Source organism: Aspergillus foveolatus (assembly GCF_047715535.1).
Source record: "Aspergillus foveolatus strain CBS 279.81 unplaced genomic scaffold BDW70scaffold_105, whole genome shotgun sequence".
Taxonomy (NCBI): Eukaryota; Fungi; Ascomycota; class Eurotiomycetes; order Eurotiales; family Aspergillaceae; genus Aspergillus; species Aspergillus foveolatus.
This window is the reverse complement of record NW_027396169.1, coordinates 22,377-43,485: the sequence shown is the minus strand read 5'-3', so window position 1 is coordinate 43,485 and position 21,109 is coordinate 22,377. Positions and strand designations below refer to the sequence as shown.

The 21,109-nt window shown below is 54.2% G+C and overlaps 13 protein-coding genes across 13 annotated transcripts; 5 read left to right on the top strand and 8 right to left on the bottom strand.

The window, feature by feature from the left end:
- Positions 1–230: 230 nt before the first annotated feature.
- Positions 231–2,342, top strand: BDW70DRAFT_10377 (uncharacterized protein). Its single transcript, XM_073734353.1, has 3 exons — positions 231–491; positions 542–664; positions 723–2,342. Exons 1-3 carry the CDS (start codon positions 339–341, stop codon positions 2,136–2,138), a joined length of 1,692 nt encoding a protein of 563 aa, XP_073591383.1. The 5' UTR covers positions 231–338; the 3' UTR covers positions 2,139–2,342.
- On the bottom strand, positions 2,167–3,034 carry gliK (gamma-glutamyl cyclotransferase gliK; the record flags this gene model as incomplete). The annotated part of the gene is made up of 2 exons (XM_073741467.1): positions 2,167–2,505; positions 2,555–3,034. 2 exons carry the CDS (start codon positions 3,032–3,034, stop codon positions 2,167–2,169), a joined length of 819 nt encoding a protein of 272 aa, XP_073591382.1.
- Positions 3,035–3,284: 250 nt separating this feature from the next.
- BDW70DRAFT_144726 (cytochrome P450) lies at positions 3,285–5,180 on the top strand. Its single transcript, XM_073738305.1, has 6 exons — positions 3,285–3,485; positions 3,552–3,668; positions 3,730–3,829; positions 3,892–3,960; positions 4,017–4,619; positions 4,694–5,180. Exons 1-6 carry the CDS (start codon positions 3,291–3,293, stop codon positions 5,122–5,124), a joined length of 1,515 nt encoding a protein of 504 aa, XP_073591381.1. The 5' UTR covers positions 3,285–3,290; the 3' UTR covers positions 5,125–5,180.
- Positions 5,181–5,442: 262 nt separating this feature from the next.
- Positions 5,443–7,500, bottom strand: gliA (MFS-type gliotoxin efflux transporter gliA; the record flags this gene model as incomplete). The annotated part of the gene is made up of 7 exons (XM_073741466.1): positions 5,443–5,634; positions 5,699–5,914; positions 5,983–6,138; positions 6,214–6,794; positions 6,852–6,871; positions 6,931–7,341; positions 7,397–7,500. The coding sequence occupies 7 exons, from the start codon at positions 7,498–7,500 to the stop codon at positions 5,443–5,445; spliced, it is 1,680 nt and encodes a 559-aa protein (XP_073591380.1).
- A 231-nt stretch (positions 7,501–7,731) lies between these two features.
- Positions 7,732–8,853, top strand: gliG (glutathione S-transferase gliG). The gene is made up of 4 exons (XM_073734335.1): positions 7,732–7,951; positions 8,005–8,311; positions 8,365–8,448; positions 8,506–8,853. The coding sequence occupies exons 1-4, from the start codon at positions 7,840–7,842 to the stop codon at positions 8,759–8,761; spliced, it is 759 nt and encodes a 252-aa protein (XP_073591379.1). The 5' UTR covers positions 7,732–7,839; the 3' UTR covers positions 8,762–8,853.
- BDW70DRAFT_10322 (S-adenosyl-L-methionine-dependent methyltransferase) lies at positions 8,560–9,831 on the bottom strand. The gene is made up of 2 exons (XM_073734338.1): positions 8,998–9,831; positions 8,560–8,932 (listed from the first exon to the last, which is right to left on the bottom strand). Exons 1-2 carry the CDS (start codon positions 9,704–9,706, stop codon positions 8,805–8,807), a joined length of 837 nt encoding a protein of 278 aa, XP_073591378.1. The 5' UTR covers positions 9,707–9,831; the 3' UTR covers positions 8,560–8,804.
- A 269-nt stretch (positions 9,832–10,100) lies between these two features.
- gliC (cytochrome P450 monooxygenase gliC) lies at positions 10,101–11,800 on the bottom strand (the record flags this gene model as incomplete). Its single annotated transcript, XM_073741465.1, has 4 exons — positions 10,101–11,090; positions 11,145–11,361; positions 11,417–11,604; positions 11,654–11,800. The coding sequence occupies 4 exons, from the start codon at positions 11,798–11,800 to the stop codon at positions 10,101–10,103; spliced, it is 1,542 nt and encodes a 513-aa protein (XP_073591377.1).
- A 208-nt stretch (positions 11,801–12,008) lies between these two features.
- Positions 12,009–13,039, bottom strand: BDW70DRAFT_164373 (FAD/NAD(P)-binding domain-containing protein; the record flags this gene model as incomplete). Its single annotated transcript, XM_073741464.1, has 3 exons — positions 12,009–12,236; positions 12,290–12,596; positions 12,651–13,039. The coding sequence occupies 3 exons, from the start codon at positions 13,037–13,039 to the stop codon at positions 12,009–12,011; spliced, it is 924 nt and encodes a 307-aa protein (XP_073591376.1).
- Positions 13,040–13,182: 143 nt separating this feature from the next.
- BDW70DRAFT_144717 (wax synthase family protein) lies at positions 13,183–14,744 on the top strand. Its single transcript, XM_073738304.1, has 2 exons — positions 13,183–14,061; positions 14,149–14,744. Exons 1-2 carry the CDS (start codon positions 13,283–13,285, stop codon positions 14,579–14,581), a joined length of 1,212 nt encoding a protein of 403 aa, XP_073591375.1. The 5' UTR covers positions 13,183–13,282; the 3' UTR covers positions 14,582–14,744.
- Positions 14,745–14,774: 30 nt separating this feature from the next.
- Positions 14,775–16,608, bottom strand: gliF (cytochrome P450 monooxygenase gliF). The gene is made up of 4 exons (XM_073738303.1): positions 16,342–16,608; positions 16,168–16,277; positions 15,337–16,112; positions 14,775–15,260 (listed from the first exon to the last, which is right to left on the bottom strand). The coding sequence occupies exons 1-4, from the start codon at positions 16,537–16,539 to the stop codon at positions 14,839–14,841; spliced, it is 1,506 nt and encodes a 501-aa protein (XP_073591374.1). The 5' UTR covers positions 16,540–16,608; the 3' UTR covers positions 14,775–14,838.
- A 120-nt stretch (positions 16,609–16,728) lies between these two features.
- Positions 16,729–18,348, bottom strand: gliM (O-methyltransferase gliM). The gene is made up of 2 exons (XM_073738302.1): positions 17,884–18,348; positions 16,729–17,832 (listed from the first exon to the last, which is right to left on the bottom strand). The coding sequence occupies exons 1-2, from the start codon at positions 18,290–18,292 to the stop codon at positions 16,817–16,819; spliced, it is 1,425 nt and encodes a 474-aa protein (XP_073591373.1). The 5' UTR covers positions 18,293–18,348; the 3' UTR covers positions 16,729–16,816.
- On the top strand, positions 17,854–19,478 carry gliT (thioredoxin reductase gliT). Its single transcript, XM_073734333.1, has 2 exons — positions 17,854–19,127; positions 19,198–19,478. The coding sequence occupies exons 1-2, from the start codon at positions 18,426–18,428 to the stop codon at positions 19,429–19,431; spliced, it is 936 nt and encodes a 311-aa protein (XP_073591372.1). The 5' UTR covers positions 17,854–18,425; the 3' UTR covers positions 19,432–19,478.
- On the bottom strand, positions 19,389–21,031 carry gliJ (dipeptidase gliJ). The gene is made up of 6 exons (XM_073734329.1): positions 20,924–21,031; positions 20,718–20,877; positions 20,375–20,663; positions 20,234–20,310; positions 20,073–20,162; positions 19,389–20,008 (listed from the first exon to the last, which is right to left on the bottom strand). Exons 1-6 carry the CDS (start codon positions 20,982–20,984, stop codon positions 19,525–19,527), a joined length of 1,161 nt encoding a protein of 386 aa, XP_073591371.1. The 5' UTR covers positions 20,985–21,031; the 3' UTR covers positions 19,389–19,524.
- Between the last annotated feature and the right edge of the window lie 78 nt (positions 21,032–21,109).

Genomic DNA, 21,109 nt, shown 5'->3' with positions numbered 1-21,109 from the left:
TTTGCCATACAGGAGGTTAATGCTCATCGTTAATGCTGAGATTGACGGAAAGCAGATGATTCGGGTTGAGCTACAGAACTGAGCGAAGCGTTCTTACTTCTCGTATTCCTTTATTGCATCGATCACGAACGGATGAGTCGATCGGTGCCCAGCCCATCGGCCCGTTGCTGATAGACCACCGGTCCGCCTCCAGCAGGAAAGGACAGCAAAGCAAGCAACGTGTGCCTAGACAGCAAAGCAGCAAGGTCCATGGTTTCCTATTGCTGAACCATTTAAAAAAGCCGTTTTATTAAAGCCAGCTTTCCTTGATTGCTTGCCGGATGTAAGTCAACATTAACATGAGCATCAAAGCTTTCTTCCGTCTCCTGTGGGGATATTGGTTCTCTGATCACGGATCCGTTATTGGGCCTGGGAACTGCGACCACGATGATGATAAAGACCCTAATATTGTTCAATGGGCTCTGTCTGGCGACTATGACCCTAATAAGCCTGTATGTGCTCCGCCCCTTGTGGTGGCATGAAGCTGACCCTGGACGTATAGATCCTTATAGACGCAGCTGAACCTAATCATTCTTTATCCAAACGCCAGGTAACTGAGCTGGTTACTAGACTGGCAGGGAGCTTCCAACCAGGAAGTGTCGTGTGCCTTCACCTCGCGAACAGCGTCCGTTTTTACTCTTCCACTGCACAAAGCAGCTGGTAGCTGACTCTGAGCACTACAGATACTTTACCCCGTCCTCGTTCTGTCTATACTCGCAGGCGAATGCAGATGGACAGGGACAAATCCTACATATACTAGCGCCGAGCTTCAGCATCACCTCGACGTGTCTGGGGCGCAGTATGTCATCACGGCCGCTGACCACCGAGAGACAGTCAAGGCTGGGATTCTCGGAGTCAAACGAGATATTGAGATCATCATCGTCAGCGACATCGTACGCCAAAATAGCAACTTTACTGTTCAAAGCAGCGGATATCGAACTCTCCATCAGCTGCTGAGCCCCCCAGACTCACCCGCTGCTATTCCCCTGAAAAGTCGCCTGGAGAACATCCATGCAGGAGCAGTCGCAACGCTCATGTCAACCTCCGGCACCACCGGGCTCCCTAAGATGGCCCAGAGGACACACCGAGCCATCGTCGCTGAGTCCAGGTCCGATGAGCGATACGATTCAACCAAGCCCTACACCATCAGAGGGCTATACTGCACACCCATGTTTCATGCATACTCGTTTCCAAAGATGGTTATCAATCCCCTTCGCCAGGGCCAGCCGACCTATTATATGGCGCGCTTTGATGAGAGCTTTGCTTGTCGAGTCGCGCAGTATCAGATCACGGATACCATCACTGTGCCCCCGATCCTGTCTAGATTAGTCGAGCAGGCTCGTAAGGGGGCCATCCCTCAGGACGCGCTGCGGAGTCTACGATCAGTCATCTGTGCTGGAGCCTCTATGACGGCGGAGCTGCGGACAGAGTTTCTGGAAGCTTTTGATCTTCAGGCCTGCAGTCTCGTCCAGGAATGGGGCATGACCGAATGTGGATGCATTACCCGCCAACCGTATCTAGAAAGCGACCCGACCGGCACGGTCGGTTCACCTGTCGGAGGGTACCAGGTCAGAGTCGATACGGAGCAGACGATTCAATGCAGAGACGGCAGAATTGTGGGAGAGTTACTCGCCTGGGGACCACAGCTGATGACGGGCTACCTGGGTAATGAGATCGACACGGCGCAGGCATTTGCTGAGGGAGGCTGGTACCGCACCGGGGACGTGGGATATGTCCACGGCGACACCGGGAGGGTGTACCTGATGGACCGTGTGAAAGACATCATCAAGACGAACGGGTGGCAGATCTCGCCTGCTGAGCTTGAAGCAGCCGTGCTTCGACTCCCCGGCGTCGCAGAGGCATGTGCCTTGTCAATGGGCCATAGTCTGAACGAGCACCCGCAGATTTTTGTCGTCAGGGAAAAGGAAAACATCACGGAGGGGCAGATCAAGGAACATATGCGAGCATATCTCGCACGATATAAGATTGATAGCTGTGCCGTGTCCTTTATAAATACCCTGCCGCGGGCGCCGAGTGGGAAAGTTCTCAGACGGATTCTGCGTACACAGCTGCTGAAGGAAACGGATCGTGATTCTTGACTCTATCCTGTTTTTTTGTGGATGTTCTCTACTCAGTCAACAGCGTGAGGCGCCCATACCGTACATGCTCTCCATCGCCACGACCGAACATCGGCGCATGTATATAGTCATGCCATAGCCACATTGCCGTGTAGGCGTACAGTATCAAAGAACCATACCATGCAGGACACATCCCATTGTTTCTCCTAACCGCCCTCCTTACAATCCTTGCCAGTATCCAAACGGCCCTCCTCCCCACGCAGAGGAAGATCACTGCCCCAAGCCAATGCAGCCACGTCTCGTCCGGGATGAAACAGGGGAGACTGCCCAGGTAACCACGATATTCGACCGGCAGATCATGTTCTTCCGCCCCTTCTTTTATGATTTTCTGCTAACCCTTAGAATCAACCGGGATCCTACTTTGGATCTCAACCTACCAAGTATCTCGCACTAGGCGCCGCGTTTGGCCGGCGTGGATATCGAGCAACAAGAGTAGTCATCGAAATGGGCTTCATACACTCCTCGTCACTGATACTGCCGGAACCAGTGCATATAGGGAACCCTTCAACGATGGCCTCCCTATAAGCTACACCGCCGCCTTCCGTCCCAATTAGTCGTACCAAGTCCGCGCGAGACAACAAGTATGCCACGCCGTGGACGATTGGTGGATCTGTATCCACACCAGAGTCTTTGCTAGCATTGACGACGTATCGCGAAATGCTGGCCATTGCCGGCTCGCTGTATGGAAGGCCGAAGACGTCGAATGTCAGGACGTACCCGGGGACGCGGACGGGCTTCGCGGCGAGGGGCTCGATACCGCGAGAGCGCATCACGCTGATCTTGAGGTTGGAGCCGAAGCCGAAATACCATACCTTCTCGGCAAGGAGCGTGGCAGACTGCGCTGTCATGGGGTTCATTGCGTAGATGGACTGAGCGCGCGGAGGTTGGCTCTTTGCCGCTCGTGCCAAAACACCTATTTTGCCCCATCAACGGTATCTTGATTTTCTTATTGCTGATGTAGCACCGTAGAGAAATTGGTGCAAGCCCCGGCCCGATGGATGGCCTCCGGGCACCGGTGACGGGGACCGAGGCCATTGAATGGCAGTAACATAGCACAAAGGGAAGCATTGCAACGCATACGTCCTACCAGGCCCAACCACGTCTTTCCTTGACATGATGGAGATCCCCGGTGCGCTTTTCGCCGCTTTTGCCGTTGGTACTGCGATCGTAATATGGTTCTGGAAGGCCCAGCACAAGTCCACCGACTTCCCGCTCATCGGAACCACAGAGACAGATGGCTCGTATGCGAAAGCGGCGGAGAGTTTTGCAAAGGACTCGCATGCGGTCCTGAGCGAGGGACTAAAGAGGGTTTGTGCCATATCCCCATGGCCAAAAACATCCCCAGACGAGGATGCTGAAACGATAGGTAAACAGTGCAAAGGCCCCTTTCACGTCGCCACGGCCACGGGGCCAAAGGTCGTGCTTCCGCCGCGATACCTCGACGATATCAAAAGCGATGATCGATTCAGCTTTGCGCATGAGATGGCCAAGGTAGGCATGCACTTTCAATGCAGAATAGTTCGAGGTTGTGAGGCTAATCCGGAACGACAAGCAATCTCTGTCTCATTTACCGGGGTTCGAAGCATTTGCCACACCGCTCCATAATAATATCTTTCAGGATACAATCAAGATCAAGATTACGCAGTCGCTTGGTGAGACCTGACCGCCGCTTCTATGGTGGTGGTGACTGGCGTTAATCATGTGGCTTTTGCAGGCGCAATCACCGAATCGCTGTCGGAGGAGACCACGCTTTCGCTCAAAGAGCTTATCGGAGATAGCCCAGGTATGTGTCCTGGTGGATGTCGTCCGCACCTAAGTGAAAGTTGACGTGTGATGCAGAATGGAAAGAGTGCATTGTGGGCAAAACGGCTTTAGACCTCACCACCCGTCTCTCCACGCGCGTCTTCCTGGGCGAGAAGTTTGCGCGCGACCAAAATTGGCTGGATCTCTCGTTAGCATACACAATGACAGCCATGCACGCTGCGCAGGCCGTTCTCAAGTGGCCGCCCATCCTCCAACGTCCCGCAAACCGGTTCCTGCCGCAATGTATCCAGCAACGGGCGATGCTCCAGTCGATTCGAGACATCCTGGAGCCAGAAATCAAGCAGCGAAAGGACACGCGAGAGGCAGCCTTGGTGGCTGGTAAGACTCCTCCAACCAGCAAGGATACGCTGGACTGGATGGACGAGATCTCCCGCGGTAGACCATTCGACTTGGTGTTAGGCCAGCTGCAGCTCGGGTTTGTTGCTATCCATACGACCTCGATGTTGCTGACAGATGTATTGCTGGAACTCTGTGCACATCCGGAGTATGTCCCCCGTTTGCGCGAAGAGATTATCCGGGTGTTGCGCGAGGATGGTTGGAAGAAGACGTCTATGTATAAGCTCAAGCGGGTAGATAGTTTCATCAAAGAAACTCTCCGACTGAGTCCGCAGAGTATGAGTACGTTTAACCATCCCTTGAATGCATCTTTGTAGCCATTTCCGAGTCCATGATTAACCAACTGCATTATCCAGTCACTGCCCGTCGCATGACAACTGAGACAGTACTGCTTCCAGACGGGACCAAACTCCCCAAAGGTACCAGCACCATGGTCCCAACCAGAATAGTCATGCTAGATCCCCATATATACCCAGACCCCACCAGCTTCGACGGCGAGCGTTTTTTCCGCCAACGGACTGAGAGTGAGACCAGGGCGCAGCTGGTCACGGCGAATATCGAGTATCTTGGCTTCGGGTACGGGAAGCACGCGTGTCCGGGACGGTTCCTGGCTGCGAATGAGATCAAGGTGGCATTGTGCCATTTGCTGCTGAAGTATGACTTTCGGTTTGTGGATGGTGAGAGTAGACCCGAGCCTTTGGTTTGGGAGACCGCGTATATGACGAACCCCAGCGTTAAGGTGCTGGTTAGACGGAGGGTGGAGGAGATGGACCTTTCCATGGCTTGAGTTACCTGAAAGGGCCGGTGATGTAAAGTTCATTCCTTAACTTGCTTGAAAGTAAATTTAGTCTGGATTAAAATTACGATGGTACTCCTTGTAGAGGATTTCAGGCGGTAATATTTTTCTGAACTTCTCAGGTAATTGTTCTCTCTTACCGGTCTTTTAGGTAGGAATATAATATACCTTGTTTATTTCACATGGCATCCATATATACGCCGTAGACTAGCTCAATCTGACAGTTTGTGGTTTACAGAAATGGAAACAAACGCAATCCACCACTACTATCGGACCATCACCGAAACGAGCCCTAAACCATCTTGCTGACTACTTTTCGTTCATAGGCTCCTGCCCTGGGTTAATGGCGCCTGCGCTCTCAGCAGCCCCATCACCTCCAGATGCATTCTCGCGAGCTGCATCAGCTCTTTTGGACTTATCCTTTTCCTTGACACTATACCAAGGAAGAAACGCACTACCAAAGATACTCAGGCCCGCAGTCGCAACAGCAGCATAGAACACCTGATCCGAGGAGTCAGCATTGGTGCAAGTCACAAAGCATACCCGGAACGCAATAGACACTCACATGCACAAGAGCCTTGTTATAAGCATTCCGCAGCTCAGGTAAGTACTCTGGGGGCACGATCGACTCGAGAGACGTAGCACCCTGCGAAAGCAACGATCCCGCATCGATCGGGATATTTGAGTCTCGCACATTCGCAATTAGCCTGCTGCTAAGCACGTTTTGGCCGACAGCAAGGAAGATGGCGCCGCCGAATGTCTGGATGAACAAGACTACCGCCTGTGCGGGCCAACAACGTCAGATTCTGGCTTAAAAGGACTAATCAAGAAATTGCGGGTACGACGTACTGTGCCTTCGGCCACTTGGTTCTCGGGGAGCGCAGTCTGGATAGCGATGAGCGGCTGCTGGAGGCCGAAGCCTATCCCGGCGCCGTAGATGGCTTGGTAGCCGATCCATTTTGCGATGCGGCTGGCTGGATCGAAGGTTGTCATCAGGCCGCTTCCCTGAGCCGTAAACTGCGTTAGCCTCAAGCTCCCTGGGAATCGAGTAAGGCGAGGATTGAAACGAGGAACACATACAACGCTTGTTAAGACAGTGGCAACTAGACACGCCCATGTGTAATAGCCCACTGCGGCTACCAGCCCGCCGGCGATGATGGACAGGATGACGCTGCCCAGCAAGAGCGGCAGGATATGCACACCACTATCCGAGGCAGTGTCGCCCTTGATAGCCTGGAACCAGATGGGCAAGTAGTAAGACATGATGAGCAGAGATCCGAAGAGGAAGAAGCTGAAGACGCAACTCGCCCACACGGTACGCTTCGTCGCAACGCTTCTGGGTACCATGGCGCGGTCCTTTTGCCAGACTTGGACGCCGATAAAGACAAGCAATAGCAGGCCGCCGAGAATGAAGAGAACGATGATGCGGGCGTTGCGCCAGGAATAGGTCGTGCCTCCCCATTGGATGGCTAGGAGGAGACAGACAATCATCGGCATGAAGGTAAGGAGACCAATAGGGTCGAGCTCTATGGCCTTCTGTCTGAGCGAGGCCGAGGCTCCTGGTGGTGGCGGTATTTTGCGTGCAAAAAACACAATCACGATTGCAGAGACAAAGCCGAGAGGGAGATTGATATAGAAGCAGAACCGCCATGTAACTTGGTCTGTATCGACGGTTAACCTTTCATGACATATATATTCAAAATGTCAGGGCTTCCTACCTGTAATCGCGCCTCCCATTCTTCAGCAAACAAAGGTCAGTAACAAACACAGGAAGCTAGTGGCCTTGGAACTACTCACAACGGTCCAGCAACACTAGCAAGCGCATACATGGCCCCCAGCATGCCCTGGAACATTGGCCGCCGTCTCAGCGGCACAGTTGCCGCGATAATTAGGGTTGCGCCAGAGAGAAGGCCCCCTGCGCCAATGCCCTGTAAGACTCTTCCCAGTATCAAGCCTACTGACGAAGGCGTCGCACCGCAGACCAGACTGCCCAGTTCAAAGACCGCTAGTGCTCCCAAAAAGACCCATTGTGCCGGGAGCAGGTTGTAGAGCTTCCCGTAGGAGAGCAGTGATGCGCAATTGGCCAAGAGATAGGCTGCACCGTACCATCCCACGTCGCCTAGCGAGTCAAATTCGTCTGTGATGCGCGGGATTGCGGTGGCAATGATGGTGGTATCTAGAGCTTGACAGAACACCGCCAGGCATAGACTAGAGAGGTTAGCTCGTGCATCGAGGTGGCTCTGCCAGGTAGGGAGCAGCTCACGACACGATGATCAATGTTAGCTGGATCTTGGAGGGAAGGTTTCTGGAGTCGTCCGTGGCAGGATCTTGGACGGCCCCTGCGACAGAAGATGTAGATTTCTGCATTGCGTCTGTATCGCGCATTTGGTTGACTGAGAAAGGAAGCAGAGCGGATTCCTTGCGATGGTAAGGTCTTTTTAGGGGTACAGCCGGAAAGGGGGTTGACAGAACCATGCAGGTGCCCAGTATGCGGCAAAAGTCTCCGACGTGCATGCAAAAGTCTCCGCAATGGCCTGCTCATTTAATGAACATCCCAGTCACTGTTACCAGTTGGCTCTGAGGCAATAACCCAAGTCGGGCTGGTGTCATTCCTTCCAACCGGTCCCCGACGGTCTTGACGTGGGTGAGTTTTTGTCACTATAAAGATACACTAGAACGCCCCACACAGAGAGCAGACATAACGACATGGACCAAAACACTCCAAGCTTGAGCTCTGGTGCGAAGGGAGCCCCCAGTGGCGACATTGTCATTGGTGATCCTGAGTACGATGGTCGTGTCATTCTGTACGTTATCAAAGGTTAGTAGCCGCCCACCCCAGCCTTGTACACTTTAAAGCTCTGACCAGGGTAGCGGACGAAACATCCTACATAAACTACGTGAAGCCGTTGATACTGGCCGAAGAATTGCGGTTCCCACACTGCCTTGCCGTGATTGACACCAAGACGGAATGGGCATATCAGATCCACCCAGAGCGAATGGTTCCGGCTCTTCGAGACCAGGACCCCGAGACTGGCCAGTCGGTTAGTGTCTTTGAGGGCACTGCGTGTTTATATTATCTTGCAGATCGGTTTGACCGCGACGGAGATTGGCTTGGCCGAACAGCCTTTGAGCGCGGCAATGTCCACGCCTGGACTGCCTATCAAACGGCTGGAATTGGGTGAGTTTGACCACAACCCAGGTCCCTGGCAAGCAGTTGACGAAAGACGGTAGAGCAACGGCCAAGTACTGGCTGTACTTCGTGCGAGGCTATCCATCTCGCGCCAATCCAGTGCAGCTTCCACGAACAATCAAGAAGTAGGTGAACACCGTGCTATTCATTCTGCCGACTGCGATACTCAGTCCATATTCCAGGCTTCACGAAAACGTCGTCAAACAGTGGGACATCCTCGAGGCTCGCTTAGCGCTTCCCGGACAGGAATATATTGCGTTGGCGGACCGGCCTACCATCGCGGATTTGTCCTACTTTCCATTTGCGATGCCGTGGATGTTCAAATTCCTTGACGTGGACGTAGAGAAATATCCCCATATACTTGGCTGGGCGCAGCGAATGATGGCCCGTCCGGCGGTTCAGCGTGTGATGGAAAGGGCACCAACAATCGGTCATTAATTAGTCAATGGACTTCCATAGTTTACTGCTCCAAGCCTATATATCAAATGGTAGATCTCTGACCCCAGACCACTAGAAGCTTCGTACAACCGCCAGCTTCCTCCAACTCCTTCCGAAGGCGCGCCTGGAAGCTCGCCGCCTCGTCCTGACTATACTTGTCCGGCATCATCACTGAGAATGAAGTTAATTAGCGTTTCTCGGTCCAGGCCACGGAGGGCTGAAGGGAGCTCTCTCACTCTGAACACCCTGCATAAGAGGCGGAACCGCATCGCAGAGACTATTGATACTCTTCTTCTTCAAGTCCTCCTCCTCATTCGCAGCTCCATACTTCACATCAATCGACCGCTCCTCCACATTCCGCAATCCAGCGTCTCGCAACGTGCCAGCGAGCTGCTTCGCAAGATTGGGGCCCATGCCCCCCAAAACAGACAACTGCTGCGCATAGCCGAGAAACCGCTTCAGCTCAGGCCCATTTGTGGCTGCGCTGTCCGTGTCCACCTCAACCAGCTGTAGCCACCCGCCGGGCTTCAAAAGGCCTGCCAGTCTCTCCACGACAGAGAGCAGGGTTGCCGGCGGCGCCGCGGCCATGACAAGGCGCTGGTGCACCAGATCAAATGCGCCTTCCCATTCCGTTGGGAATGGCTCGCGGATGGACTGGTTCTGAAAATGCATGTTCGCGGGCGCAGGACTGGGATAGAGCGCGTCGTCGATGTCGGTGCCGATGTATGTGTGCTGGCCGGGGGATGTAGAGGAGATGTGCAGGAGCCAGCGGCCGTCGGCTGTGCCGGAGTCAAGAATGCGGAGGCCAGTCTGTGTCAGGTCGACAGGGGCAAGGATTGTGTTGCCTTTCATTGCATGTATGAAGACGTCATGCTGATCGTTTAGGCGCGCCCTTTCGGACTGGTTGTCGTCGCGGTCTTTGGTGTGCTTGACGAAACTTTCCATTTTTTTGAGGATGTTTTGGTAGAGGGATGCCGAAGAGCCTGGATGAGTTGCTGATGGGGGATGGGTTGCTCTCGAAAGCAGAGTTGGGGACAGTGAACGCTCTTAGAGTCTATAGGTAGGCAATTCGGGGAAGATCGAGTAGCCTCGGGGAATTCATGTTACTTGTAGTCTGCTCACGGACACTGGATACGGGCCTCGAAGATGCTTTCATCCATCACGCAGAACGGTGGTTCCTATCTAGCACGGCCTCCGTGGGCATAAAGTGAACTGGATTGTATAGGCCATCATCCACTACTGCCGACCCCGGACTTTCCTTGCTGTATTCCAATCAAAATCCACACAGGCTGCTGTTGCCAAAGACCACAAAAGTTCAGATCAGCCGTACAGAAAGTCCCTATGCCCTCTTAACACAACGTAGCCAAAAGTCTGGATGCGAGATCCAACTCTCCTTATCGCTCCTCCAATCGTCAGCATCACGTAACAACCCGAGCTCATAGTTCAGCACGAGGTGCGCCAAAGCCATTCGAATCACCATGTCAGCAGCATGCCTTCCCATGCATTGCCTCGGCCCAAACCCAAATCGCCAGAACACGTACCTTCGGTCCGAATCTCGGCCACCGAGGAACCGTTCTGGGCGGTAGGCCTCATTATCGGGCCCCCAGGTCTCATTCCGTACATTCAGCGCGCAGCTGTCCACAATGAAACTTGTTCCGGGCGGAATCAGGTAGCCGTCGACTTCTCGGACCGTGGGTGCCGCTTGCGGGACGCTGAATGCCGCCAGGGGTCGCAGCCGGCTGGACTCCGAGACGCAGGCTGCCAGGTATGAACTCCTATCGGCGACGTATGCGTGGAATCTGGACTCTGCTATGGCGATAGAAAGCTCCTGCCGGAGTCGAGCTTGAACGTCCCTGTGTGCGGCGAGAAAGACGAGGTTCCAGGATAGACCGCCGGTGGTCACGTCGAGGTTGGCGTATAGCGACTCGTCGAGGGTCTGTAGCAGCTGCTCTTCTGTAATCTCGCCTGCTGCAACGGCGGCTTGCATCTGGATGATTGGGGCCTCGAGGTTGGTTGCTTGGGCATACTCCAAGGCGCGTTTGTTGAACGCCTTCCAGGCCTGCTTGAACTTGCGCAGGTCGGCGTTTGCTGCCGTGGGGAGCCAGCGCGCCCATGCAAATCGAGGAATACCGCCTCTGATTACGTATTTGAATACGTGCTCGCGCAGGGGCGCGAGCTTCTCCAGATCCCGGATGAGGAATGCTGGAAGACGCCCGTAGAAGAGCTCGGCTACGACCCAGAATGGGAGCATCTTCATGTCGTTTGTAGGGTGGATCAGGCCTTGGTCGAGATTGCCGTCCCTGTGGATCTTCTGGAAGTGCTCAGTAACCTACGTATGAATTAGCAGACGCCTGATACCGATGATGGCTAGGGAAACCAGTACATGGCGCTCGATGTCAGCTAGGCGCAAGGAGATGGCCCGATGTCCAAATGGCACTTCTGCTACCTTTCGTACAGCTCGCCATTCACTCCCGCTGATGAGTCCAACACACTGGCCCAGCAGTTGGCTCATGTAGAAACCCGAATTGTTCGCTGGCGCTTTGGAATGGTTGTCCGAGTCTTTGAATACGTGTTGTAGATGATGAGGCTTTGTTAGAACGCTGGATTGTCAACGGTTAGCTATACCACGACGGCCTAGGCGATACGGCTGCGCACATCTCTGGCTTCATCCCGGACCAGATCCGATAGACAGAGCCATTTTCCTTCTCCCAGGCCCCAGAGTTTTTGACTCCATCTAGAAACTTCGCTGCGTCGCCTTGGCCGTTTGGCCAGACGTAGCGGCACGATGGGATTGTTGCTCGTCCGGTTTTGTGGCGTATGGGATATTTCCATTCCAGGTATGCCTAGGCTTGATGAGCTTGGATATAAGTGCCTTGTAAGGATTAAGCTTACGTTTATCAGGTTGGATACTGGATGTATGAGCCACCTGGGTGAGCAGCCTGGCCAGATGAGCTCGACTACTGCGGTAATGACCAGTGATACAAAGCACACACTGGCGGTGGCCAAGGCATATGGATGAGGTTCCCTTTCTGGGTCCATTGTGAAGGCGGACACTGTGACGATGGCCAAAGAATTTGGTGTATGCACAGATAAGGTATACAGCACTTGAAGCCTAGGTATAGTCGAATCAGGGCACCGAACTGCCTTACCCTACCCGGCCACCGTCGGCCTATTTCTACTTGATTACCTGTCTATCTTTCGCAAGGAGGTATTGGCGTTGATTCACGTGCCACATTTTTAGACATTGCTACATTTCCGCAGCCAGCTCTGCGCTCACTCCCTTTGCAGCCAGGGCTCCAGTCGCCGTAGCTTGTAGAACATCCTTCGTGGCACAGGCACAATCACCCACAGCAAAGACACTTGGCACGGTAGTTGTATACAAGGGGCCAGAGATCCTGATGTCACCGGAATCCGTCAGATCAAGTCCCAGCTGGTATGTATACGGGCCATTGATCTCTGTTCGGGGCTCATGTATCTGGGGAAAAAATGTTAGACAATGAAACCTGGGCTGGGTGACGGATAGCGAACCAAGAAGTCCACGCAGTTTGCTGCCCCCTCGTCCAGGTGTATAGTGACTGAATTGGGGCCAGCTTCCAATCCAGCAATCGGCCGCGCATCGACTGTGACATGAGACATCTCCTCGTTTTCGACAATTTGCGAGCTGATATTATCGTTTCCGTCTGTGTAGATCGTCACATGGCTAGCAGTGTTTTGAACTATCCGTGCCAGTTCGATATATCGCGATACTGGTGCTGTGCTGCCAATTGCAAGAAGCCCTGCTACCTGTGCTCGTGGCGAGCCCTCGTGGCCTTCGTACCAGAGTGGGTCGGCATAGCTGTCATATCAGCAGGCTAACTGCAAAACACGAGGCTCGGGAAACATTGCATACATAAAACCTGCGTCCCAGCACTCCTGGTAGCCAGGAATATCTGGAAACAGATATCTCACCCCCGTTGCAAGCACAAGCTTTTTCCCCTGCCATGTCCTTCCATCCCCAGATACGGCTTCAAAGTGGCTTTCCGCGGATTTTGCAATATGAACTATAGTAGTGTTTATGATGTGCAAGGTAGACGAGGGCGACAACGGGCATTCGGTGCTGCTTCTTGAAGCGTGGTCTCCGTACGCCTGGGGATCGTTCCTGTAGGAGCCCGGATCGAATAGCGCAACACGGTAGCGCTGCCGGGTAAGTGTGCTTGCGGCAGATCGGCCGGCAGGGCCGCTACCGAGGACAATGCAATCATATACGGAGGAGTCGTGGTATGCAGGCGGACCAGCCATGGTGGGTGCCCGAGAAGCATGTACCTAGGTATACACAGATAGCACAGCCGATTGGCATGACGGAAGCCCGCTCCTATTAAGTCTGTCGTCTGACCAACTAATTGATAATCCCGACCAAGTCTCCGAGAGCGTTTCGCCCCGTTCTTCACTCGGCCCGCGTCCAGGTCTGCCTTAAGTGACGAGAAACCTTCCTCGCTAGCAGCTTGTCATCGCACCCAGAGCACATTACTGGACTCCTTCAGCATGCACACACTTTTTGACGCCGAGAATGTGCCTGCGCCATTGTTCATGGCAGCCCAAACGGCCGTGGCAGCCATTCTGATCTGCACAACCCCGAAGTCGTCCTTTCTGCGGCCAGCCAGCCTCCCCATCCTGATCGCCCTCATGTATATCTCCTGGAAAGCCGCCCCAGCATTTACGCTTCAGGGCGTGTTATACTCCTTCTGGTGGGTTGGACCTTACGCCAATATCTACCACTGTCTGAATAACCTATGCCTCCACCCGCTCGACGACGAGGCCATCCGCCATGAAATGCGTCTCCAGCACACCCCTCTTGACCTCGGATTGTTCAACCGCGTACTATTCACGATCGGAATGCTCTTCAGCTTCCGGGGAATTGGAACCAGCCACCAAATCAGCTACATCCCTCCGTTCCCGGGCAACGTGGTCCCCTCTCGCTCCCGCTTTCTGCTCCGCCAATGCTCACTCATCATGGCGCAGTACCTCATCATGGATCTGCTCGCTAGCTCCCCGCCTCCTCCAGATGTAGTCGACAGCTGGGCGGCCGGCAAGGAATGGCTGTGGATCCGATCCCTTAATCCGCACCCGGTCACGCTCGACGACCTGCGCAGCAGGCTCATTGGCTGCGTTATGAACTGGTATGTCCTTGGGCGGGTGATGAATGACATCTGGTACCGGGTGTTCTCTGTTGTTTGTGTTGGGTTGCGGATTTCAGAGCCGAAGCAGTGGCCGCCTTGTTACGGGCATTACTCAGACACGGCTACGCTGCGTGGATATTTCGGGTGCGTTTCCAATGTCGATCTTGCTAAGACTTTGCAAGTTGCCTGTTTGTACAAGTAGGTGATGGTCTAATGGCTTTTCGCGTTTAGGAAATTCTGGCACCAAACGCTCCGCTGGCCCTTCCACGGTGTGGCCAGCTTCATCAGCCGCCAGGTCCTCGGTCTCCCTCGCGGGTCTGCCTCGCGCTATGCCAACCTGTTTATCGTGTTCTTTCTCTCTGGAAGCCTGCACTCGATTCTCGATGTTGCATTCGGAGGCCGGTGGTATCCAGCCGGCGGCCTGCTCTGCTTCTCGGTTTTCCTGCCCGCCGGGATCATGTTCGAAGACGGCGTCCAGTGGATATGGCGAAGATGCTTTGGACCACGGAAGGAAGGGGGCTGGATGGGAAGAATCATTGGGCATCTTTGGGTGGTGTTTTATTTGGCCCTCGTGACTCCTGTATTCAATTACCCGTTGCAGCGGATTGAGGGCAATCCGACGCATCTTGTGCCGTGGAGTCTGGTACGAAGTATTTCGACATAGGGGTGATCGTCCTGGAGCCCGATGCGACTGGGGCCTCATACATGGGGATGCTGGACGAATGGAAGAAGACCGAATATGAGCATCGCAGTGGTTGGATCCTATCGTGCTTAGGTAGCAGCAAACTAGTAGTGGGGATTTCAGACTCGTCGAACGCGTCGATATAACAGAAAATGATAATAAATACGCAGCTAATTGGAGTTAATTGCATCATGATTCTCTCAGGCCCTGCTTGCCTAACAACACTTACTCCAGAGTCCCTACCCCTCCCGCCTGCGAAACAACACCTCAGCCCTCTCATCCGGCAAAATCGCAAACCCATAATGAAAATGGCCGGGCCTCCTTTCCCCAGCCTTCAGCCTGATATCATAATGCGTAATCAGATAAGCCATAACGACCTTGATCTCCGCCGAGGCAAAGAACCGCCCCGGACAGGCCCAGATGCCGTGCCCGAAGTTGATGTTGTCCACGCCCGTGCTCGTATGCTGGTATTTCATCTCGCACCCCGGCTGCTGGCGCAACTTGTAAAACCGCAGGCCGTCGAACCGCTCTGGATCTGGCCACAGCGAGGCGTCGTTGTTGATGGGGACTGCGCGAACCATGACCGTTTGGCCTTGCGGGATGAGGTGGCCCGTTGACGTGCGGAAGCCCGCCGGGTTTGCGACGTAGCGGGGGATGTTCGCTGCTCGGGTGGTTTGGTCAGTGAGGATATTCACGCTAGCAGATAGGGATGGGGCTTTGGCTGGGCTCCGACATACCTATTGAAGGAGGGCTTAGCCGCTGTGACTCACGAATGAAGCTGTCAAACTTCCAGAGTTTCGGCAACGTGTTCTTGTCAATGACGCCATCGCCGACTACTTCTTTGAGCTCCTGGCGGAGGCCATCAATGTATTCTGGATAGGCGGCGAGGTCGAAAATGATGTAGGATAGCGCGTTTGATAGGTTGTATATAGATGCAAACGTCGCAAGGAGCTGGTCCCTTGCCAGCTCATGGACCGTCGGAGGTTTGCTGTAGCGAGATATAAACCAGTCCAGCATTTCACCACCGGGCACTTTCTTCGTCCTTTCGCCTTCCGGAGCCTTCCCCTTCTTGGCAGCCAGCAACGGGGCCAGCTTGTCGATATTAATCTGCCTGTGGTGGAGCAAGGACTTGACGGGCGCCGAGAACGGCGCGACAATGGGCTTGATGAGCCACGGCAGAGCACGCAGGTATACATACGCAGTGGACACATCCTGAGTATAGCGAGTTGTTGCTTCGACCCAATCCTCTTCTCTGCTGAGTGGAAGCCCGACAAAGGCGCGACCGGACATCAGCGAGGCAACGCGGGATAAGGCGTGTCGGACTCGAACGGGCGTCCATTGGCCCTCGCATTTGCCGATGGTTGACTCGACGGCGTGTTCGACTTCGGCAGTGAAGGACTGCAGGAGCACAGGTGTGTTTCGCACGAGAAGGTGGCGCATGGCGGCATCGAATTCGTCGGCCTTGGTCCCCATGTAGGAGTACTCGCCGAGGAAGACGTTGTAGTGGTGGTGTCTTGGATCTTGGTTAGAGCAAAAGAAACGACCTCGCACTCTCCCGGGGTTCGTACTTGATCGAAAGTTCAGACTCGGGGAGGGATTTGACCGTTTCGATCTCGGAAGTAGGTAGAATCACCGCATCAAGCCCTAGCTGGGACAAGACAAATGGGATATCGGGGCACTGGCAGTTTGTGGAAATGCTTAGGATTTGACTCATATCTGCGTAGGGTCCACGAGCGACGAACCTCCTTGTGTGCTTCTTCCAGAACCCTGGCAGCATTGGCCCCCATGGGCACATGGTATACCGGGAGATCCATGGCAGTCCTCCGCTTGGAAGATTTCGCGCGCCAAAGCATCAGAGAAAGCACGATCAGTACAGCAGATGCACTGTATCCGATCACTTGGGTGCTACGGGGGGCATTGACAAAGTCTGCGAGTTCCATTTTGGTGCTCGCACAAAAAATCACTAGGGCTCGATAACTAACAGTTCAAAGTCTTTTGATGGGAGCGTCTGGTATATATTGCCGATTGCCCGGCCTTGTTCTTCTAGACGGTGGCGGGCCGATGCATGGACGGTATATTACTTATAAGGATCGCGGTTGCCGACCAGGTATATTCTCTCTTCGGCCGTATTGCACTCGACAAGCTTATTAAATTCTCAAGAGTCCGGGGAGACTATAGCATGGCAGATTTATATGCACAATTACTGGTCCCCTCGGTCTACGGAGAGGACGACCTGAGATCAATCGCACACACCCAAGCATTCCTTAACGGATAGATCCCCTTCACCATCCAGCCAGCCTCTTTCGCCAGCCTGTGCCAGTCATCCGCCGTCCGCTCCAGCCCTTTGGCGGTCATCATCATGTTGATGTCCCCGTACCGAGACAGCCTCCCCATCTCGCCGTCCTGCAAGACCGACTCGAGCACGACCAGCCGCGATTTCTCCCCTACCATCATGGCGTGATGGATGTTGCGCAAGATCCGGATTGCTTCGGGATCCTGCCAATCATGCAGGCACCATTTCATCACGTAGACTTCATAGCTCGGGATCGTAGAGAAAAAGTCTCCGGCGACCAAATCATGCTTTGCCACGCGATCACCCACGTCTGCGAACTTGCCCCCTTCCTCGAAGAAAGGCTGGATGTGCTCGATGACGTGGGGGAGATCAAAGACGCCGCCATGTAGCTCCGGGTGGCCTCTAAGCAGGGAGGCGATCAAGGCGCCACTCCCGCCCCCTACGTCCAGGATGGTCTTCTTACCCAGCTCATGCCAGGGGTAGTCGGCCACAATACCCGGCGCTTGCGCGACAGCGCCTCCACCAAGAGTCCGATGCAGAAGAGGAACCCACCCGCGCCTGTCAAAGTACGTGAACATGTCATCGTCGGTGTCAAAATTGTGCTGCGCTGCGCTGCGGGTGGTATCTCTGCGCAGGGAGTCGGGAATGCCGCGGGCGATATCGTAGAAGACAGTTCCGTAAAGATCGACCCAGTTGTGCCATTGTGTCCAGTGGTCGGAGCGCAGCAATTCGGAGCGGTGGTTGTTTGCATAGCCCTCTGTTTCTGCGTTGTAGGCGAAGATGCCGTTGTTGCGCAGAAGACGAAGGATTTGGCGCAGTCGGTCCTCGCGCGCTTCGGCGGCAGCGGCCAGCTGCTGCACTGTCATCTCGCCATGGCGAGCGAGAAGATCGGGGATCTTGAATGATACGGCTGCAACCAGGCACTTGCTGCTCTCGAAACCTATCCCGCGTCAGCGGCTACAGTGGACGATTTGAATAGGGCCGGGCGAACCCAGGAAATGGTCTGCCAGGATCAGCTGCGACGGCTGGAGCATCTGCTCGATTTCGTGCAGGAGATTGACTGAGCGTGTTGCCAGGGGCAGGATTGCCTTGTCTGGTAGTGTATCTGGGTCGTGGAGTCGCTTGTTGATATCAGCCTGCAGGGAGGGCTCCGCGAGCCGGCCCTTCAACATGGACAACAGCTGGACGAGGGTTTGCAACGTAACTGTCGCAGCATCTTGAGAGTCGTCAGCCATGCTTGCCGTGGTTGGGAGGGTGGACAACCATTGCATGACCCTACTCTTTTCAAGCTCCAGGTGGTTAAAGCATCGGACCCCATTCGGAAACCGAAACTGACAGGGGACAAGAAGTGCTGATTGGGTGCATTCCACGCATCGGAGACATAGTCGGAGACTTTCCATCTATTTTACTGCAGCGTCAAATATCTCTCATCACTCCCAGCATTTCCCCGTCTCAACTACGACCACCTCCACCACCCCCCACCACCTCAACCGCTGCCACTACCACTACCATTACCACACCACCACCACCACCATGGCCTCAGCAACAATGTACGATGCTCTCATCATCGGGGCCGGTCCGGCGGGCCTCTCGACAGCGCTCGGTCTCGCGCGGCAGACTTACTCCGCGATTGTCTTCAACTCCAACCAATACCGCAACGCCTTCTCTGAGCGCATGCACAATGTCGTGACTTGGGACCACAAACCCCCCAGCGACTTCCGCGCCGCTGCACGAGACAACATCGAGTCTCGATACAATACCATCCATTTCAGAAACGCAAAGATCGTGTCGGCCGCGAAGAAGGACGACGGGACGTTTGAGGCGGTCGATGATCAGCAGAATAAATACCAAGGCAGGAAGCTCGTCCTTGCCACGGGCGTCACCGACCTTTTGCCGGATATCAAGGGGTTTAGCGAACTGTGGGGGAAGCGGATCTTCCACTGCTTGTTCTGCCACGGCTTTGAAGACCGTGGTGCTGAGTCTGCCGGGGTTCTGGGGGCTGGCTTTATTACCCAACCTGCTATGATCCTTCATATGGCAAGGATGGCATCTCCTCTGGCCAAGAAAATTACTGTCTACTGCCACGGCAACGAGGAGCTGACTGCGCAGGCGAAGAAAGAGTTCGAGAACAAGCCATTGACGATCGAACCGAGGAAGATCACCGCGGTTGAGAAGCAAGGCGACAGCGTTATTGTGCAGTTCGACGACGGTCAGACTCGGCAGGAGGGTTTTCTGGTGAGTATCTCCGTAGTCGCAAACAGCCTAGTATCCTATAGAGGCCTGCTGACAGTGGAACCCTTGGTAGGTTTCTGTCCCCCCCGTCCAGATCAACGGCCCGTTTCACGACCAGCTCGGCCTTGATGTCGATCCGATGGGCTTCATCAAGACAACCCCGCCCTTCAACGAGACAAATGTAGCGGGTGTATTTGCTGTCGGTGACTGCGGATCAATGATGAAGGCAGCGCCTCAGGCAATTGCGATGGGCTCGTTTGCGGCAGCAGGCCTAGTTGCGCAGCTTGGTGCCATGGGCAAGCTGTGATTTCCATTCCCATTCATGAGGAAGTTGGATTCATATCGTACTGGAATGTCCATAGCGACAGGTACTTGTAAATGACCACGATTCCAAATCTACCTATTTGCGTCCTCTCCTCTCCGTACCTTTCCGTGTCAGCATATCCCGCTGCGCATCTGTCCAGATGTCGTGGACCTCATCACACAAAGCCTGGCGAGCGGCATTCTGCGCCGCATACACTGCAACCGCATCGAGGACCCTCAGAAGATTCGTCCCCAGGATCCGCTTCACATCTTCCTCGCGAACCCCCCTGGCCAGTAGCTCAGCCACGAGGCTAGGATAAGTCGACACATCATCTAAACCATCGGGCCCCTCTAACATCCCGTCAAAGTCGCTACCAATTCCAACGTGTTCGTAGCCTATCTTCTCGCCCACATACATTACATGTGCAGCGACCGTCTTCACGTTGGCCGGTGTGTTATTGCCATCCTGGAGCACTCCAGACAGCGAGGGTAGGAAGCAGATCATGATTACCCCGTTGTTGGCCTTCAGAGCCTCGAGGATATCGTCGGGGACGTTTCGGGGGTGGGGTCGGAGAGCGTAGCTGTTTGCCGGTTTAGACACGCAGAGCATGAGCATGAGCTCAAAGTAAATCAGTAGCAACGGACCATGAAGAATGCGAGAATATGACGGGTGCTCTCGTTACCCGCAGGACCTGGCGTTGGGCCTCGTGACTTGTGTGCGAGAGATCGATGATTCTTGGAGGAACCAATGAGTTTTGAATCAGAACCGGTGTGCATCAGGTCAGTCAGACAGGCTGCAGACTCACATCCCAGTCCGATTCATTTCATAAACTATCCCCTGGCCGCGTTTCGAGAGGCCATTGTGCAGCGGTGCCGGGGGAGTCTACACCAACTTCAGCCTGAGCATAGATCCGCATTGCAGAATGCGCAATATGCAGTGGACTTACAGACGAGTCCACGAATTCATTATGGCAGTCATGAGACATAGTAACATATCTAACCCCCATACGGTGGAACATACGAAGGGCGCTGAAGCTGCCGCCGATTTGATGCAGGCCTTCAATGCCAATCAAGCAGGCGATACGGCCAGAGCGAAAGGCTTGCCAGACTGAGGCCGAATCGGAGGCAAAGGCTAGTCTGCGTGGGTTTTTTCGGATGAGATTATGGATGAGATCGATTTGTTGTATCGTATCGCGGAGCGCTTGGAGCTTCGCTTCGGTGGTGTCTTGCTTGGGACTGCGAGATGCTCAATATCATTCAGAGGCCATACTTGAATGAATGGGAACTAACCCTGGAACAAAGGCACTCCAGAATTGGCCCCCGATGCGCCCCGTTTCTAGCCTAGAGAGGTCCGTTTGCCCAATCGGCATATCGTCGATGTTGTAGCTCGGATCGTCAATACTCAGTCCGTACCAGCCACGGAGGATATATGGGAAGTCATTGTGTCCATCTGAGATACATCAGCGAAGCTCTAGTCAGTTTGCAGTGTAGTAAACCAATCAATGGGGTTCGTTTGAGGATGCTCATTGCTCTTGCTAAAGGGGCGGAGTCCATCATGGCAGCACGTTAGGATTTGGTCAACGTGCCAAGCACGGTGTGAGAATAACATAAATAAGATGCGAGAATTATTTAAGTATTCTGTGAAGCCGCTTGAGGATCCATCCGTTGCGTTTTGGACAATT